Source organism: Falco rusticolus, chromosome 3 (genome assembly GCF_015220075.1).
Source record: "Falco rusticolus isolate bFalRus1 chromosome 3, bFalRus1.pri, whole genome shotgun sequence".
NCBI lineage: Eukaryota > Metazoa > Chordata > Aves > Falconiformes > Falconidae > Falco > Falco rusticolus.
The window spans coordinates 96,897,088-96,917,259 of NC_051189.1; the positions used below are offsets into that span (position 1 = coordinate 96,897,088).

At 48.3% G+C, this 20,172-nt stretch overlaps 1 protein-coding gene across 6 annotated transcripts in view; it reads left to right on the forward strand.

The window, feature by feature from the left end:
• ATXN1 (ataxin 1) overlaps positions 1-14,598 on the forward strand; it is a 218,873-nt gene extending 204,275 nt beyond the window's left edge. For all 6 annotated transcript variants that reach the window (XM_037380537.1, XM_037380532.1, XM_037380538.1 and 3 more), the window contains 2 exons: positions 4,481-6,521; positions 13,721-14,598. In XM_037380537.1, the coding sequence (XP_037236434.1) occupies positions 4,641-6,521; positions 13,721-14,251 (2,412 nt within the window). In that variant the 5' untranslated portion in view covers positions 4,481-4,640 and the 3' untranslated portion in view covers positions 14,252-14,598. The remainder of the gene's footprint in view (positions 1-4,480; positions 6,522-13,720) is intronic.
• The last annotated feature ends 5,574 nt before the right edge of the window (positions 14,599-20,172 follow it).

A 20,172-nucleotide genomic window follows, 5' to 3' on the forward strand; every position in this document is an offset into this window, starting at 1 on the left:
TCTGACAGAGGGGAGGTGGTCGGATAAATCTGAAATTTCACTGGTCATACCTGGAAGGTGAAAGTTGAAAAGTTGTAATAATCTCTTACTAGGATTTGGGGTCCAAGGAACCTTTTGACAATAAGCAACTGGTTTGAATTAAACAACCCTGAGGCTGGAGGCTGATGGCTGCCCCCCTTGAGTGACTGCTCCACACAATAAAGCAAACGAGCAGGTGGTCCTGTCCCTGGCTCCTGGTGGGACACATCTCTTTGAGCTTGTTCGCAACTGCAGAAGGGTCAGGGACCAGAGGGGATGAGGGACTGGATTTTTGAAGGTTTTAGAGACCTAAAAAAACCATTAGCTACATCATGGGACAGCAAAAAGTGCCTGATGGCTGAAGGCAGTGAAGGTCCCACAGGTTGGTGCTGTGGTCTGTGAGTCTGGCCCTAAGTTCTCTGCACCCCAGGACTCAGTCCTGGGCAGTGGGATGCAGCGTGGGATCTCAGTGTTGCTGGTTTTACCTTTGCTGCAGGTAGATAACTGAACTCCAGATAAACAAAGGAGGTCAGCCCCTCAAGCTACAACCCAGTATCCTCTCACCATTTTTAAATTTATTAGATTAGATAAATAGAAAAATACTGTTTGGGGAGGCATAGTGAGGTTTAAAGTGCCTTGCAGAGAGACACTGGAGTTCTGCATGAAAAATGCACATCCTGAGCTCCAGTGAGCAATCCCTTTGGGACCAGAGCAAGCCCAGATGGTGACTCCTCCAAGTGATTATTTTTCTGCCTTAAGCCTTTCCAGGAATTTGAGTGTGGGCAGGCTGCCAGCGGACACTGGCTGTCCAGACACTTTAGCAATGTTCCATGTGTACTCACTGCCAGAGATACCAAAGTCCAGCAGCTGTCCCTGATCTCTTTGTCCCCTTTACCTTCCCAGACATAATTACACAGGCATGCATGCACGCACGCACGTGTGTGACACACACACACACACAGCAGGAGTAAAAAATCACCTGATCTTTTCTACTTGTTTGCATATCTTGCAAATTGTGATCGACAGCTCTGAAGTTAAGGGGAAAGGAAATCTTGAGAGTCAGAAAAATAACTTGGATACAAAAAAAAAAAAAAGGCGTACGAATAACAAACCCTGCGGCACACCGCAGAAGGCAGGCTGTCCATCTTTCTAGGACAGGCAGCAAAGAACAATTTAACCAGGTCTTGTACCTCTTGCCTTTGAGACACTCTGTGTTGTCTCCCTTTTATTGCTTCCCAAGCAAAATCACTCCTGTATTATCTTTACTGTTGCTGGAGCTTAAATTATGCTGAAAACTTACCGTTTTGCTTTTAAGTCTTGAAGTAGACGTATAACCTGTTTTATGCTGCATATTTGTGTTTTTGCAAATCCAGTCCTGTGTCTGTTAAGAGTTCAAAGTCTCACTGTGAAGTACTTGGGCTTGGAAAAGTGGGGCAGTCTTCACCGTGCTGCAGCTGTCTCATCCCATGTGTCTGTTAAGTTTGTTCATTCCTCGTGTGCTCTCCAGGAGATTTTGGGCAGCCCTTTTGCTACCAGTGATAAAGAAGTCAGCCATGTGAAAGATTTACACTAAAAAAAAAAAAAAAAAAAAAAAAAGAAACAACCCCAAGCCCCAAAAGATTTATTATTTGGTATTTTTGAAGGATGTTAGCTTTGATGTTGGAGGCTACCCAAAACTCAGTGGTTCAATGCTGTTTAGCAGAACAAAACCTTGGCTTCAAGCTCCTGCAGAGTAAAACTTCACCAGGTTTCATACAGCTTCGTAGTAGTACTCTTGACACGGAAAAGCTGAACCCAGACGCCTTAGGCTTTTGGAACGACTAAAACTCAAGACAGAGCTGGGGAGCCTGCTCTGTCCATCACAGCCGAAGAGACTGGCCCTGTTCAGTCCCGTGTACAAGCTCCCTGCTCTGTTGCAGGCAGAGGGGCCAGACCTCTGCTCCTAGCTTTTCCCCATGGGAGTGTATTTAAATTCTGGGTTTGCAGCTCATGTCCATCTCCACAAGAGATCGAAGGACGGTGTAACCCCACATGAGCTCCCCATGGCAAGGGCAGCAGGACAAGCGCCCTGGGTCAAGGGCATCCACCCCGGTGTCCCCAGGCAGCCGCCTCGGCCGGGAGCTGCTGCCGTACCTGCCCGAGCCGCCCGCCGGGGCAGGGGCTGCAGGGAGCTAAAGTTAACCAAGGATGACTGCGCAAATGTGAGCTCGGCGATTTTATTTTTAGTCAAACTTAAAAATAAAAATCTGTAAGTCATGTGTAATGTAATAATTTTAGCTGTTGCCAAGACACGCTGAGCAACTGTTAGGAGGAGGGGGAAGACCCGTGCTGATAGTAGTGGGGGACCCTGTCGCCTGGCTGCCCTCGTCTGGCCACGGTTGCGGCACCGAGGCGGTGGTGCTGGTCAGGATAGTGGTGCTGAGCCACCGTCCAGCAGGTGCCGTTGCCTCTGAGCCACCACGCTCAAGGCATTGCTGGCCCTTACTCTTTTGAGGCTGCGCGGAGTCCTTTCGTCCTCCCTCTTGCCTCAGGGAATCCTCCCTGAAACAGGGCTTTACCCCCCCCCGCCTCTGGGGCTGGTGGTGTTTCATTATTGTTTATCAATATTTAAATAACAGAATAATTAAGACTGATTATATCAAACCATTAGAAAGTTTGGACTTTTCAGGCAGGCTTACAGCAGCTTGGAGGACCATAAAACGTAAAGAGTGCTCTTAACGATAAGTTTAATCTTAGTCTAGTATGTCTTCGAAGTACTGCATGCGCATACAAACATCAGGCTTATTGTTCATTAGAAGTGAGGCAGCAGGGAAAGAAAACTCTCAAAGGAATATTACTTGCCATAAGATAAGTGTCATTACTGCTGCTCAGCATTCACTTTAAAGTGAGCTATATCCTGTTTCCATCTTCTTTCACATCCCCTCCTAATTCTTCCTCTGTCCATTTTTTTTCCATATAATGCATGTTTTGCTTGTTACAATGCCGGTCATGCGAGGTGCGTGGTTTCTCAGCACCCGTTCTTGCGTATATACATCAAAATAGCCAGAAATGTATATCACAACGGTGGCTGGGCAGGAGCTGGGGAATAGTTTCACTCTCCGTAAATTTTGTTATGGAACAAGGCAAGATAGGTTTCAGGGTGGTGGGGGGAGACTGTCAGATCATTTTATTTTTTTTTTCAAAGCATGATGCGTTTCAGTTACGGTAGTTTCCTTAGCAGATAATGAAAGAGTTAGGAAGACTTCGTTGACTTTGTGTTGCCTTTGGGTGGCTGAAGTCACCAGATTAAGTGATGCAGAGCAGAGAATGCAGCTGTTTTGCTCCAGTAGCAAAATTAGCCCAGTATGAAATTGTGAGCTTTTACAGTGGTGGGAGCTCCTCGTTTGGATCAGGAAACCCAAATGTGGTTTCCCAAGCGTCCTGGCAAGGGATCCCCAGGGCTGAGTTTACTCAGTGTTTGGACGCGTGACCATGAGTGTGGTACCCACAGCCTCCCTGAACCGGCAGTCACTAAGAAACAGGGAGATCGGATCCCATCAGAGATGGAAACGGTGCTGGAGCCTGGCTCCAGCCAGCCTGCACGTGGCGGGGAGCATCTCCAAGCCCAGAGCCCTGCTTAGACACCTGTGCATGAGGTGTCAGTAGCAGAGGGAGTTCAAAGTACTGGGGGGAAAAAAAACCCTCACACGTGGAAAAACCTGGCTGAGAGCCATCTCTGGCTCTGGGCTGCTGCTGTAAGTAGATTGCGTGGCCGAGGTTTGTTGCCAGAGTGGTAGACGAAGGGCACGTGTGCCTGTAATGAGCCATGGCATGGAGGGGGGACAGGGGGCAGCTGCTGCCTCCGCAGCCCTGCCCAGTGTGACATGAACTCGCCCTGCAGGTGGGTGACTCTGGGGTTCAAGGGTTCTGGAGTGACCCAACACCTTCCCTCCGCACCACTAACAGCTCCTTGTTGCTAGCGTAAATATTTTCTCCATGCGTGGTCCTCGGGGCTCCCCGCTGCGTGCCTGTGCTTCTTAGGACGCAGCAGGGTGAAGGCAACATTGTCTTTGCAGTGGAAGGGGAGGCTGGAAGAGCAAACCAGGCACCTTAGGGACACAGAAGGTTTTCCCAGAGGAAGGAGAAAGCAACACTTGGGAAATAAGTAACCACTGCTACACGTGACAAGTGATGGCCAGAGAGTTTCTGATGTGCCCGAAGTTTTAATCGTTTTCCTCCTGCATTAGCAGACATGCCCAGGATTTTCCCTGCTGTTCACAGCGCAGCTGTCAATTACTCCTTGACACAAGAGTGGCAATGCCTGACTCTTTTGTTTTCTTTTTTCTTTTTCTTTTCTTTTTTTTTTTTTCCCTAGAGGTTTTTCTTTTACTTGCTTGCTGTTTTGGGTTGTCTGCTCATTTGTTCTCATTTCTCAGTGCTGATGATGTGACTCCCCCCTCCCTTGCCCACCCTCTCGTTGCAGAATCCAGAGGAACTGTCGGAGGATCGTGCTCACAGGGAGATGATTCCTCATGAAGTCACTGGATCCCTTGCAGAAATCAAATGTGACTTTCCATTTATCAGACTGAAATCAGAGCCAGCCAGACAGTGAAGCAAGCACAGTGGAGGGGGGACGGCGAAAGATGAAATCCAACCAAGAGCGGAGCAATGAATGCCTGCCACCTAAGAAGCGAGAAATCCCTGCCACCAGCCTGCCTTCAGAGGTGAAGCCGGTCCTGCCAAACGAAAACCACCGTGCAGATAACCTAGCATGGCTCCCCAGCACACCCAGCAGCCAGGGGGGCCTGGGGGGCCGGCACCGGCCCGGGGGGACGTCATCGGTGGAGACAGGCTTGCAGCAGGGTTTGCACAAGTCGCTGTCTGCAGGGCTGGACTATTCCCCGCCGAGCGCGCCCAGGTCTGTTCCAGCCTCCACCACTCTTCCCACGGTGTACTCGCCCGCCCTCTCCCAGTCAGGGACCCCTGTTTCCCCCGTGCAGTACACACACCTGCAACACACCTTCCAGTTCGTTGGGCCCCAGTACAGTGGATCATACACCGGATTCATCCCCTCGCAGCTGATTTCCCCGACAGCCAATTCTGCGACTGGCGCCGTGGCGGCGGCCACAGCCGTTGCGACCACTCCATCCCAGCGCTCCCAGCTGGAGGCTTATTCCACTTTGCTGGCCAGCATGAGCGGCTTAAGCCAGCAGGGACACAAAGTTGAGCCGCACCTGGTCAGGACACCTGGACTGATCGCCGCTGGGTCTCCTCCACCCACCCAGCAGAACCAGTACGTCCACATTTCCAGCTCTTCCCAGAGCACTGTCAGAAATGTCTCTCCTCCAACCATCCCAGTCCCCCTGCACCCCCATCAGACAGTGATCCCGCACACCCTCACCCTCGGCCCTTCCTCCCAGGTGGTGGTGCAGTACACCGACTCGGGGGGCCACTTTGTCACCAGGGATCCCCCCAAGAAGCCTGAGAGCAGCCGGCTGCAGGCGATGCAGGCCAAGGAGGTACTGAATGGTGAGATAGAGAAGAGCCGGAGGTACGGCATTTCACCCTCTGCTGACATGGGTCTAGTCAAAGCAGGCAATAAACCAGCTCCCCATCATTACGAGACCAGGCACGTGGTGGTCCACTCGAGCCCCGCCGAGTACGGCGCACGGGATTCCTCAGGTGTCCGAGCCTCCGTCATGGTGGTCCCCAACAGCAGCACACCCACGGCAGACATGGAGGTGCAGCAGGCCACCAACCGTGAGACCTCTCCCGCAGCCCTCAACGACAAGGGAAGCTTGCACTTAGGAAAGCCAGCCCACCGCTCCTACGCCTTGTCTCCGCAGCAGGCTCTGGGCCACGAGGGGGTGAAGGCAGTGGCCACGCTGTCCCCTCACACTGTCATTCAGACCACCCACAGCGCCTCCGAGCAACTCCCCGTCGGGCTGCCGGCGACAGCCTTCTACGCCGGGACCCAGCCGCCGGTGATCGGCTACCTGAGTGGTCAGCAGCAAGCCATCGGGTACCCCGGCAGCCTGCCGCAGCACCTGGTGATCCCTGGCACCCAGTCCCTGCTGATACCCGTCGGCAGCGCGGACGTCGAGCCATCAGGAGTCACGCCTGCCATCGTCACGTCGTCTCCTCAGTTTGCAGCAGTGCCTCACACGTTCGTCACCACCGCCGTCCCTAAGAGCGAGAACTTCAGCGCGGAGCCCCTCACCACCCAGCCCGCCTACCAGGCCACCATGGTGCAGGCGCAGATCCACCTGCCTGTGGTGCAGTCCATTGCCTCCCCCGCCGCCGCCCCTCCCACGCTGCCCCCCTACTTCATGAAGGGGTCGATCATTCAGCTGGCCAACGGGGAGCTGAAGAAAGTAGAGGACTTGAAAACAGAAGACTTCATCCAGAGTGCGGAAATTAGCAACGACCTGAAAATAGACTCCAGCACTGTGGAGAGGATTGAAGACAGCCATAGCCCAGGCATTGCTGTGATACAGTTTGCGGTTGGGGAGCATCGAGCGCAGGTAATGGCAATGCATGGTGGGGAGGTCGGATTGGGGTGCACGCTGTGTTCCCTGGGTGCAGCTTTCCTCAGCTTTGGAACCACGCGGGGCTGGTTCTTCATCGTACACATCCATCCGTGAGGCAAACTCTGGTCTAGAAATCATCCCTCTCTTCATAAATGCAGTCTCTTGGATATAAAACGGGTCTTTCTTAGAGCTGGAGAACATGCAGGAAGAATTAGATGATCTTCACGGGTTTGGATTAAAATACCAAATGGTGTAAGCAGTATGAGAGCATGGATTTTGCATTTTGATAGGTGGGTTTTTTTGAGTCAGCTCAAATCCTACCCTTGAGAGAGAGTTAGGGCACAAGGCAGTGAATTTCTGTGGCTTGAAAACTTGGAGTGGCCTGGGAATAGCTCCGTCACACATGTAAGTTGCTGAAACACACCACAGAGTTTTACTGAGGCTTCAGTCGCGCGTGGTTTAAACGCTGCACGGCTGACATAAACTGTGTCTTCGAGGGAAATTTCGAAAGAAAAATGCCTAGGTGGCTGGGCACGCTGTGCTTCTGGTCTTTGTTTCTCACTGGTTTGCAGTGTAGGAAGAAAACCTGTAACTTTCCTCAGGTATTTTTAGATTGAGCATGAGTGCATATTGGTCATAAAGTGTTACCCTGGTGCTGTCCGTCTGCTGAGTGATTTAGATTCTGCATTGAGGCCGGAGCAGTTCAGGTATACAGGATAGCATTTTGCCTCCTGGGGGTGCTCAGTTTAAATAATCTTGTTTCAAATCTTTTTGGTTTGCTTTGAGTGAACCGCAGCATCTGCAACCTTGGTGCTGCACCCTCAGCGCTGGAGAACCAGAATGAGAGAGAGGGAGAGAGTAGCTGGACATGGACACGTGTTAAAGCACCTCAGGCTGGCAGTTTGGAGAACAGAAACAAACAGTGGTGGTACCAAAGAGCAGATTACATAAAAAATGTCTTGCAGTCGCAGCAGTCTGTGGCCTGGCCTTCCCCAGTTGGGCATACATGGTAAATTGCTACTTATGACACATCCCCTTTCTCATGTCAGGTGTGCACATACCCAGTGTGGGTTTGTTCATGTATCATGCATCTGCACAGCTGATAGAAGTCGGACCTCTGGAGCTTCTACTGTAAAGATGTGACTGTTTCCCCACCACTGACCTGTATTTTGGCGTATCTCTGGCTTTGTGATTAGAGGAGCTGTCCTTGGATCGGGACCAGTTACTATAATTTGCCCTGGTGCCTTGAATCACAAGATTTCAAAAGTAGCAATCCCCCATCTGCAATTTTCATCTCGCTCTCACGTCTCCCCCAGCAGCCAGGCCACCGGTCTCCGCACCAGCAGAAGAGGGACAAGTTAGCAGGTGGCATTTGTGCGTCCCTTGGCAGATCTGTGGGCGCAGGCGATGCGCTGCAGCCCTGGGCGCGGGGAAGAGAACCTCTGCAGGGGGTGGACTGCCATCCTCCGGCAGAGAGCAAGCCGAGCCTCAGGCACTACAAACCCAGGGCCAGGCACACGGGTCTCACCCAGCAAAGTGTCACCTTCGGAGAAGCCGGAGGAGAAGCCTATCAGCAGCGGGCTGACATCATCGCAGCTGAAATACTCCCCAGCTGTGTTTCCCACCGGGGATGCTTCCAGAATGGAGGGCGAGTCACGTAGAGATATGATTAGAAACGGGGGTTTAATTTAGGTTTCCTGCAGATTCCAGGACTTGGGTCTCTTCCCAGATCAGCTGTGTCCCTGCATAGTGGGGATGGCTCTGCCGGTTTTCCCTTGCCTGGGGAGGGAGAGAGAGATTGTTTCTACATGTTTGAAGTCTCCGTGACCTCACCCTCAGCCCACCGTGGCTATATCCAAGCATTTCTTCTTACTAGCAGGCGTGTGGCAGTCAGTACTTGTAGAAAATTGCCTGCCTGAAGAGGTCTTAGTCTTCTCCTTGGCAAAACAGCGTTTAGTTGTGCCGCTGCGAGCAGTGGCACTGTGGGGCTGCTGCATTTAAATACATCTTGGCTCTGGAGTACAGCGGGGCTACATCTGCATGTGTAGCGTAGCTTTGCAAAGTGTTTGATTACAATTAAGTTTCCGTTGCATACATATTTCTGGAAGGAAGGAGCTTTTTGAATGGTATTATCAAGGTGAGTGCGAGTTGTGAAGATTAAGTGCTAAACAAAAATAGCGTTGTTATCATTAGCTTTGGCTCACTTACGTACTCCTCCCAGGGATCTCTGGGAAGTCATGATAATATTGATTAATTTGTATTTTCAGACTCTGAGCAAACATTAGCTTATTTTTGCACCAATGGAGGGACAGAGGTAGGAGATTATTTTTAGCTGAGCATATACAACTGTAATGTAAATAGTGAGGCACCACGCAGCTGCTCTAGTATTGTATCACTGCAGGCCCACAGCTGCCCCTCCCCAGCACCGCACTTAGGCAGGAAAAGGTCATCCTCCCTCCTTTTCGCGTCTTTGAATCACCTGGCAAATCCAACCCTCTCCCAGGTATGGAAACCTAGAGGAAAATTAACCCACCTAAAGCTACGTGCCTTTGTAGTGGAATAACTAGCCGTAGCCCTGGAGGGATGCTAGGTTTCCATTTCACAGCATCCCTGCTCTGGGTTAGGAAGAAGTCAAGTGTCAGCTGGACCAGAACCCAAAGTCCAGCTGTTACTCAAGTTGCCTAAAAGACCTACGGATCTGCATCTCTTTGTAATTCCACATATTATTCTTGTAATAACACTTTCAGCGTTACTACCTGCCCATTCTTTTGCTGCCAAGAGCAGGCAGAAGCCAGTAATTCACCTCCACGTTAAGGTCAAAACCCGCAGGAGACGCAAAATCCATTCTCTGAAATGTTTGCTTTCACCCCTGTGTTTCAGTTCCTAATCATTCCTAAAGTGTAGTTTAAAAAGAGAAGATGAACATACAGTTCTTTATTTTCCTTTTTTAAAAACCAGAATCATAGACACTAGAGATAGAAAAGTCCCGTTAGAGCACGTAGTTAGTAGCCCTAACTAGTTTAGTTTAGTGTGTATTTTTTTAGACCATCATCTAGTTCAGTTTTCCTCTTCTGTGTCTGCACACACCCAAACCAGTTACTTTCTCTTGTACTCTGGGCTCTCCTTTTCATTATCTTTGGCACTGTAGCAGACACAGAGTGGGATGTTGGTTCAGTCCGCTGCTGCAGAGGGAGATCTCTTCCAGCCTTCCCCTGGTGTGATCTCCGCGTCCATGTCCCCTGGTCACGAGGGCAGCAAGTCCTTGTTCCTCTGAGTGTCGGGGTGGCTGTGGTCTCTCTTCAGATGCGTGTTACTGAATTCTGGGAGTGCAGCAGATAAGAGCTCAGGTGATAAACTCAGCAGCCAGTGGTCTGGTGGGCAGAGGTGGCTCCTCTCGAGAAGCGCTGGGATCACGTGGCAGTGGGAAACTGCAGCTCCGAACCTTCAAGCCCTGGGTGCGTTTGTTATAATAATGGTTTACTGAAGCTGGGCTAGATGCAGCCCTGGGGGGATGCCCACCCAGGCATCATGCCGGGTAGTCCCTGTGGCACGAGATGCTGCCTACAGCCCCAGAAATCTCTCAGAAGAAACCCACTCTTGTGAAGGCAGGTATTGTTCGGGGTGATGGGAACATCAGGAGTCCCAGAGGCTCTGAGTAGGGGGTTCTGTGGAAGCATGGCACTGCAGAGCCTTCCCTCTGTGGGAGAGAGAGCTGCTATCCCACAAATCCACCTGCTTGTATTTTGGACACAAGGAGTCTCTCGGCACCCACAGCAAGGCCTTCAGTGGAGAGCTCCACCACTTCATTGCACCTTGTTTCCAGAACTGCTTCCTTCCCTTTGTTTCCAGCTCGCCACTCTGAGTTTTCAGTACATTTAATAATACCAAGGAGAAGAACACTTAGTTGGAAAATGTGTGTTTATATTTATCAAAATACAGGTCACACAAACCACTTCTATTAGGCACCTTTTGCTTTACTGCTTGTTATGTTGGTTGCAGCCGTCAGCCCCAAAACTGAAGTTGCTGTGTCCCTCAATGATGGGAAGGGTATTTTCTGAGCACCACCTTCCAGCTCCTGTCACCCCTGTTCCAGTGTCCCTGAATGATGGGACGGGTATTTTCTGGGCACCATCTTCCAGCTCCTATCATCCCTGTTCCAGCTCCAGCCAGGATTCCCTCAGCAGTCTGAGTTGCCTGCCTTACCTACTGAGTTTAGCTGAGAAATAAAATTATAAAGGGTTCTAGGAAATCGCAGATAGTCAGCAGCTGCACTGAAGAGTTTTGGGTGTTTTCACTGGTCACTCTTAAAAAATAAAAATAGAAATGTAGCTTGCAGTAGAGCCTTGGTGTGCTTGGAGAGGGACCAATATTTTGGTTTCTTGCTTTATCATCTTAGTAGTTGGAAAGCAGTTCCATATTTCTTTCTCTCCGGCAATAATCACAGCAAGATATTGGGGGAGGGAGCTTTTAAATTTTTTTTTTTGTGTCGTAATGCAGTGGTCAGAAAAAAATTATGTGGGGCTTTTTTTTACTGAACTTTCACACTTAAAAAGTTTTTGACTACTATTGCTTGTAGAGAGTGGTTACCTGAAGTCCAAAGTTAGCTGCAGCCAGAAGCAGCCAGCTAAAACGGGTTGGTAATCCGTGACGGAACCCATTTCAGGTTGATACTGATACACGCATGCTGTGACCGGATCGTGGAAATTCTGCCATTTCACCATCTTTATTATTTGGCGTTATTCATGATCACCACCACCAACTGTGGGATTTGTTTCAGTGATTGACAGTTCAGGCAAGTGTTTTGGATGCCGTGTTAAAAAAAAAATAAATCACAACATGCGGTAGAAGTGTGTTCACATTAAGAGGAGCTTGTGTGTCAGTGAGGATGATGCACGCAAGCATGTTTGATTCCCACAGATACAAATAGCTTTTGACAAGGATGGGAAAGTAGAAAGGAAAAATCCGACAACCCCAGCAGGCAGGAAGAAGGGAAGAAAGAGGAGAGACACAGCAATATAAAGGAGAAAGCTATGTCCACTGGTTGATCCATGCTTGGAGAGAAGCCTACAGCTTTGTGTAGACAGCAGTTTCCATGGGAGATACTGGATATTCACCACTTCTCCCAGTCAGACCCCTTACTGAGATGCGTATTTATGGAACAGGATCCCAAACTCTGGGCAAATATTTCTTCAGATCCTGGGGCTGGAGTGTTTATGTCCAACGACATGGAGAGATGGGACTTTCATGGTTACCTTGCTCCACTTTCTCCATAGTCCAGAGCATAAACCAGGCCTAGAATCAGGTCCCTTTCCACTGTTGCCGTATCTGTAGTTGACTGTTGGTGGGCAGTTGTGGCTGGTAAAGGTTTAATATGGCAGAAATTGATGGGGGAGTATCTTGTGCCTCTAAACTGCTCCTTTTGAAATTCCTTGTACAGTGGCTGACTGCGCTGGGCCGGTGGAGTGGCAGGGTAATACGCACAGTGTTATTTGCTGGCTTAGTTGCAGAAGTATGTAGCATATATTTATAGACCGTATAAGTTTTTTCCAACAGAATCAACTGTCTCATAAACTGCAGTTGACTGCTGGTGCGTGGCATGGGCTTAACCAGTCGGAGGCACAGTAACATCCGATGGGAATCTTTGGTTTCCCGGTTGTGGAGCAGGAATTGATGAACAAAGGTGTTTAAGAACTGGAGTGCAGCGTGCATCTCAAACTGCTTTTATTCCTGAATGTAGAAATGTATTTTTAACAACACAAAGCCAAGCTCTCTGTGACAGCGTTACTTGCTCCCAAGGGTGAGAGGTGGTTTTGCAATGCTGTGATATTCCTTTCAAGTGAGTCCATGTTCCCGGAGAGCAAAGGCTCTCCAGGTGGCTGGTGTGCTCCGTGCCTGCTGAATGGCTCATGAATGAGAAAAGCACATATATTCAGGTGTCCTCCTGCCCTTTAGCCCCTACCAAATCAGGTTTACACTATCAGAGCAGGATTCTGTCCCCCATGCCTGAGAAGAGCTCTGGAGGACACAGGGAGACCTTGGGGGCAGGGCAGTGGATATTGACTGCAGCATACATCACCTCCTCAGAGTTGACCTCACTGGTGTTGCACACAGCAAGTTAAAATTTTTCAAAAGTATTAACCAGAACGTGATGCCCTCGTTACGGCATGCTGGGGGTGCTCAGCCCCGTGCGTTGTGAATCGCCTGAGCCCCCGTCAAGTGTTGGAGCCTGCAGACGCAGCACGGCGCGGTGGGCGCTGGGCTGCTGACACCTGCAGACATCAGCTGGTGTTTGGTGCTTTATCACACTGGGACCTCCAGGCCCAGCTGTCGCAAGGTCAAGGAGCCGTGAGCACCTGTTGCTGCGCTGTTCTCCAGGCTGTGGCAGCTCCCTGGAAGGTGGTTAGATGGGATTCATAACCAGGTGTGTTTTTAAAGGGAGGGCGGAGGAAGAGGGGACACAGTGCAGAAGAGGAGGAGGAGGAGAAATGATCCTTTCCCTGAGGGAGTGCAGGACATGAACTCAACAGCAGAGTGGGAGAGCAGGTGTAGAAGGGAAGAAGCTGTACTGGTGACAGCACTGCTGGGGGCAGGCAGGTTCACGCTCACTGCTCGTACAGCTACAGCTCTGTACGTACTCATGCCCCCCCGCCCCCCGCCCCAGAAATCAGCGTGCCTTCAGCCGTTTCACACCGTAAATATACCTTGTTCAGGCAGAGGTGAGGATGGTGTACCTGTGGTCATTTAGGAAACTGCATGTCAGAACTGAGAGCTTCCCTTGAGCCGTCCTGTGGTTGGAAAGTGTCTTTCGATGTGGATGACGGGCTCGAGGTACCACAAGGGGATGGTGGGGAACAGAGTTTACCAGCTGCCAAAGCTGTTCTCTTACCTCTTACGCCTTCTCTGAGCAGCTGAATAAAGGTAAAGCTTGATTCCCGTTGCGGTCTTGTGCTAAGAAGTGCTGAGCTAAGAGAACCCATTGACACTCGTGATGAGGACAGCCGTGAAGTCTGGTGGTCGATACTGATTTCGCAGAAACCGAGCAGCGCTTTTGCAATTTCAGCTTTATCCCTCCCCCCCGCGCCAAGTGCCACCTGCCGTGCAGGTGCGTGAGGGCGCACAGGTGATCTCACGCTCTCCCCTCTCTCCCCCCCTTCTGTCTCTCTCTCTCTCTGTTGTCCCCTCTCTTTCTGCAGGTCAGCGTGGAAGTCTTGGTAGAATACCCTTTTTTTGTATTTGGACAAGGCTGGTCATCCTGCTGCCCTGAGAGAACCAGCCAGCTCTTTGATTTGCCATGCTCCAAACTCTCGGTGGGGGACGTCTGCATATCACTCACGCTCAAGAACCTGAAGAACGGCTCTATTAAAAAGGGCCAGCCCATGGACTCAGCTAGTATCTTGCTGAAGCATTCAAAGAATGACAGTCTAGCTGGAAGTAGACACAGGTATGCGGAGCAGGAAAACGGGATTAATCAGGGAAGCGCACAGATGTTAGCTGAGAATGGTGAACTGAAGTTTCCGGACAAAATAGGATTGCCTGCAGCACCTTTGCTCACCAAAACAGAACCCAGCAAGCCCCCGGCAACGAGGAAGAGGAGGTGGTCAGCTCCCGAAACACGAAAACTAGAGAAATCGGAAGAGGAGCCACCTTTGACTCTTCCCAAGCCTTCTTTTATTCCTCAGGAGGTTAAGATTTGCATTGAAGGTCGATCCAACGTAGGAAAGTAAAAGTTGTTTGGGGAAAGGAAATTAGGCTATCCCTTGTCATTTTTATCCAGATTACTGTACTGTAGACTAAATAACCCAGTATTTACATGTTATCATCTTATTTTAGGTTTATGTTATAACCTTGTTGTTATAGTTGCAGCTGGTATTATGCAGGAGACTGGTGCATATGTTTTTCCACAAGTGTTTGTCAGTGACTAGGTTTATCGAGAGCTATGGAAGGGGCAGTATCTGCTTCACACACCCTTAGTGGAAATGAATGTGTTGTCATGGCTCCTGTTTTCTAACACCTCGTGTAGGACAGGGTCCAGCTGTGATTTTGTTTTCTTTTCCTTGTCTTTTTTTTTTTTTTTTTTTTTTGGGGGGGGGGGGAGGGGGGGTGGGTGGGGAGGTGTTTTGTTGTTTTGGTTCCTGTTCTAGTTTTTTGGGGGGGAGGTGAGGAGAAGGGAAGTGTAGCAGAGGTGTATGTCACGTGTGGGGTGCGTGTGTGTGTGCGTGCGTGTGGGTACCTGCACGCCGGTCCCGAGGAGGGACGGCGGCTGGGCAAAGAGGTTTCCTCACCCCGGGGGAATGTTGAGGACACAACCCATGGGTGTTACTGAAAAGGATCAGACAGTCTCTTGACATTTTCAACAAGCCAACTCTTACTCAAGGCTCTACAGTGTATGTATATATATATATATCTATCTATATATATATATATATATATTTGTGTGTGTGTATATGTATATATATATTTCTCCCCCCATGGGGTCTGACTGCACTGATTTTTACTCCTCAAGCAACTGCCACACCAACGTTTCCGTTCCGCTTGCTAGTGCAGTTCCATTGCCCAGGCTCAGCAGACGGGGAGGCTGTACGGACCCTTGCACTGGTCAGCCTGCAAGGTGGTCCTCCCTGGCGGGGGGGGTGTGTGCGTGTGTGTGGCGTGGGTGTGCGTGGGTGTGCGAGGAGGCCTCCGGCTCCACGGATGTGCCTGGCTCAGGCTCGGGCCGGGCTCAGGATCACTCCTGTTTCTGTGCAGTGTTAGACAAATCGACCGGGTTACGCCATTGACATTTGCTTCCACAAGGTAGACGCATACTGCCCCTTTGAGATCACAGGCATCCATCGTTTGCAGTTCGGTTGCAAATCTTTGTCTTTAACTCTAGTACTGGTTTTTTTGTTCATGATTATGGACAACTGGTGCCACTTCTTTCAAATTGCGGTGTGACACAGGAATCCGCTGTTGAAGATGAACCTAGAATGTCTTTAAGCACTTAAAATGCTGTTCACACTTTATTGCTGAGCATCCTGGTCTAACACTCAGTACGTACTGTATCTCACTTTAATCTGCTCAGAAAGCAACAACAACAAACAAACAAACAAATTTCTTCAACACTGTAACTACATGCAACTGTGTAAAGTTTTCTCACAGGCAAGATGCTGAAAGTTTTAATGTGGTTTCAAAGGGATGAATGTGAATTATTGAACTAGTATGTGACAGTCATTGTCCACAAAGGACTACTTAATAGGAGGCACTTTTTAAACTTTAATGCTTGAGAAAGAGTTAAAGGCATATGCGAGCTGACATAATAAAAAAAAAAAAAAAAACAAGAGAAAGGAAAAAGGAAAGAGAAAAAAAATCATTGTCCAGTGTTTTTGAAAAAGATGGACTTTAAAGAATCTTGCAATTTGCACATCTTGAGTTTATCATTTGTGTGGTATTCCTGCAGTTTTTACCTAATAATGTTGTGGGTTGGGGGGGATCTGAAAGAGCATAAACAAATGTAGCAATTACTCACTAACCTGCCTATGCTGTAGGCCATTTCGTAGGGTTACGTTCCTTTCAAAGTTCATTTTTTGGTCTTTCTACCATATCTGCCACACAGAACCAGGTCCTACCAGGACAACTCTGAGAATTTTTCTTCAGACTTGCTGAGAGAGTTTTCCACAAGAAACATTTCTATACTTAAGCCAGGTGTTTGTTTTGAAAACAAACCTACTGTTATTTTATTATTATTATTATTTGTTATTTTAATTGCATCGTTTTCCATTGGAAAGGCGACATTTCAAGAGTTTGGTACAAACCAAGTAGGGGTGGGGGGGGATTTGTGCCGTTCAGTCTTTTCTTTCCCCAGGTAGGGCCGGATCCTTTGAGGTGCTGTGCACCCAGCCTCCTGCGCGAGCCTCGGGGAGGTGCAGGTATGAAGTACCGCAGGGCTGATCGCTAAAGCCTCTTGCTGCCGCTAGAACGATCCCCTTGATTTGGGTGGGATTGCGCGGGGGCCCTGCATGAGCAAGCGTTCGTGTCGGCGGGTTTGGTGGGCGAGTTCACATCCTTCAGGTAGTTGTGAAGAAGCTGTACTGATAGGGAGAAAAGGAAATAAAAGTCCATCATTAGAAACGCAGTAACCTAAAGTGAACAAATTTATTTAAAATCTTGTTTTCCCTCTCCCCTGAAATACAGTGCTTTTATTTAAGAGAAGAAATGTTAACCCCGGACCCCAGCTTTGACTCTGTTATTTGTTACTTGAAATTTAGCTCACACCAGACCTAATTGTTTTTATACCATATTATGGGGTGCACCAAAAAGCTGAAATACGTTTAAAATAGCTTGAAACTTTTCTTGAATTTCCTTGAATTTTATTAACCTCTCAGCAGGCTACCAAATAGCTGAGTGGGTTTCTTCTCACAGTCACACTGCTTAGTTAGTGCTTATTTGTTAATATTTCTGCTCAGAGAAGTTGCTTAATCTTCCATATACTCTGCTCAGGGCACTTGCAATTTATTGTTTTGTTTCCTGTTTTGTTTTTAAGCTTTGATGGTAAAGGAATAGAAAGAATTACAGATTTTAGTTCACAGTCATACCACTATTTCCATACTTCATGTGTACTCGGAAGGAAAAAAAAAATCTCAAGTAAAACCATACGTATACACATTTGTGGTTAATAAGGAAGCAGGGGCTATTAAACTGACTGGATCTATTCAACTAACACTAAAAAAATATAAAAAATAATAATAATAAAAAAATATGTTTGGAGCAATAGGAATGTATTAGTTCTGTGCTTGTATTTCAGACTGAAGAATTCTGAAATAACTGGTTCTTTCCAAACAATTGTCCCTTTCCATGCTTTGGCTTTTGTAGGATGTGCAATACTTTACGTGCCAACTTAGACTCACCTGTGCGGTGTTAGCTAGATCTCATACCCACTTCTGATTTCCCCAGTCTTGTTCTTTTTTGAGTAGTTTCTTTCTTTCGACCTTTTTATTTCCCCTGTTAATAACTCCCTCCTGATCCCCCTTGCTCCCCCCTCCCCCCCCCCCAAAAAAAAAAAGTAAGTAAAATACAAAACATATTAAGGGCCAAGCATCCCTTGCCCTGGGAAACACAAACCGGTTTTGTATTTGATGTTAAAAAAGATCCAGGAAGAAAAAAAAAAAAGAAAAAAGAAAAAAAAAAAAGTTGTATTAATGTTTGCGTGCCATCCAGGCGGAGGGTGGCACTCGGCCACGTGGTGCCCCCCGCCTGGACGGCACGCAGGCGAAACCTGGCTCCCACCCAGGAGAGAGGGGTCCCCCTGGGGACCAAGTCCTTTGCAAGGGGGGCTTTGCCTCTCCCCCTGGCACCAAGCGTCCCTTGCAGCGAGTCCCCATGCCTGGGAGGGCCATCCATCCCCGGCTGCGCGCTGAAACACCGCTCGCAGGCACAGGGATGCTGAGGCCGAGCCGGAGGAGGAGGTGTAGCCGCTGCTGCTGCGCGGCGGCCGCTTTGCAATAGTAACTGACAGTAGTTTTCTTTTCCTCTCTGGTGGTTTTTTTTTTTTTCTTTCTTTCTTTTTGTAGCAGGCTTTTTAGTTTACAACAAAACGCATACAATCACCAAGAAATTAGTCAGGGCAAAGAAAAATAAAACAAGAACCTCTTTATAGGGATTTCTAAAAAAAAAAATCTATCTATCTGTCTATCTATCTTATCTATCTATCTAATCTATATATCTATATATATATATAAAATGACTGTTCCTTATAGTGTTTAACTTAGGCATTGTTTCAGTTTGTCTGGGCCACATCACAGGGAATTTGAGTTTGATGTCACTTACCTCGAGTCCTCTGGTCGAGACCCACATCGGAGTCACCGCTGACCTATTTTACCATTTCGTACGTTGCCCTGGGGCTTGCTTTCCCTCAGAGACACAGACCTCGGGAGGAGGGGACACACACACGTTCCTCTTTTTTATTCCTTTAATTCCTTCGTTCCATTGTCGCTTTGTTCGACCTGTCGTTCCCGTCATTTTCTCAGCATGGGGAAGTGACATCACTACTCTCTTTTCCCTTAAGTCAAGGAACATTTAGAAACCTTTCACACCTTTTACTCAGGGATGGGGCTGGCATATGTGTGGTACACTGATGTGACCAGAAGCAGCACTTTTACTGCTCCGGAGTAGGGATGTACAATGTTCGTGTCAAGTTTGGATTTCCTGCATCTCATCGTTTAAACTTTGTAGATCTCACGTAGATTGCAATACAAAAGCAGCAGGCTCAGTGTGAACCGTAGCTGTTGGTTATCACGAAAATTCACTCTCTGCAGAGATTTACTTTACTTTGAAGTGTGTTGCCAATAGTAAAAAAAGGAAACGGTGGAATTCTGTTAGTACTTGCAACTGCTAAAAACAAAAACCAACCTGGATCAAGGAGAGCGAATCCTCAGTATTTTCATAAACACTAATGGTGTTATGTCAAAGAGGGGCTCTTGGCGCAGTGCTCTGCGTGCCCTGGGACCCGGCTCTGCAAACACTTACACGCTTGCTCGGGGGAGGTCGGCTGGCCAGCAAGGGCTGCTCGGGCGCTTGCCCTGCAGCACGTGTGTAAATCGTTGTGAAACTGAAGCTTGGTTCAGGCAGGGCCAGATGTGACCTTAATCGGGCAGCTGGAAAAATCTTGGGATTCATCCAGGTTTGCCAGGTGGGCAGGAGGGATTTGGCCCGTTGAAATGTTTCTGCTGTCCCAGGAACTTTCACGAACGGCAAACCTGGACGTGAACTCGTACACATAATTTTCATGTCTTTCCTCCCCATCATCACAGGTAACAGCAGAGTCCGCTCCGGGCTCTGGCCAGTGCTGATGTGAAAGGCAAGGGGGGTGAACGCACCGCCAGAGTGCAGGCAGTAATTTCCTTTCCTCTGGTTTATCCAGCCCTCCCACCCCACCAAATCCTGCAATATGCCGCAGAATGAGAATTTGCTGATGCAGATACGCAGACGTGCACACACACACCCCCCCAGACAGAAGTGTCTGTTTGCACACGAATAAATACGTGTGAATTTTTTTTACGCGTACGCCTACATGTCCACTTGATTCCCTGTCCTGAGGACAGCCTTGCTTTGTGTCGATAGGGAAATTCCAAACGCGTTGCACACCTCTACTCCAGAGTTCAATTTCTTTTACATAGACGACCTCGCTTCAGATGTGTTACCTTTACTGATAGGATCTTTTCTTGTAGCACTATACCTTGTGGGAATATTTTTTGATGTAAACCTAATTTGAGAAGCTTATTAAAAATAGAAACTTTTTTTGAAGCACTCACATTGAGGAGTACAGGTAATGTTTTAAAAAATTGCACAAAAGAAAAATGAATGTTGGAATGATTAATTCAGTGTTTGAAAAAGAGATGGCTCTGTTTGAACAGTGAGTTTCATACCTTGTTTGTAAAAAAAAAAAAAGTTTTTAAATACAAAAGCAGAGAAAGGTTGAAAGTTACATGTTTTTTGTATATAGAAAATGTCATGTCTAGATGATCTGATTTGTATTGGCTTTGGCCAGGAAGAATTATTACTTAAAAGGCTCTTAAAGAACAACTGTGCTTAATTTTCTGTTCGTATTACATGGGTCCCGTTTCTGGGGAATGGAGTCACGCTTCACACTGTTTATTCCTGTGCTGAAAAC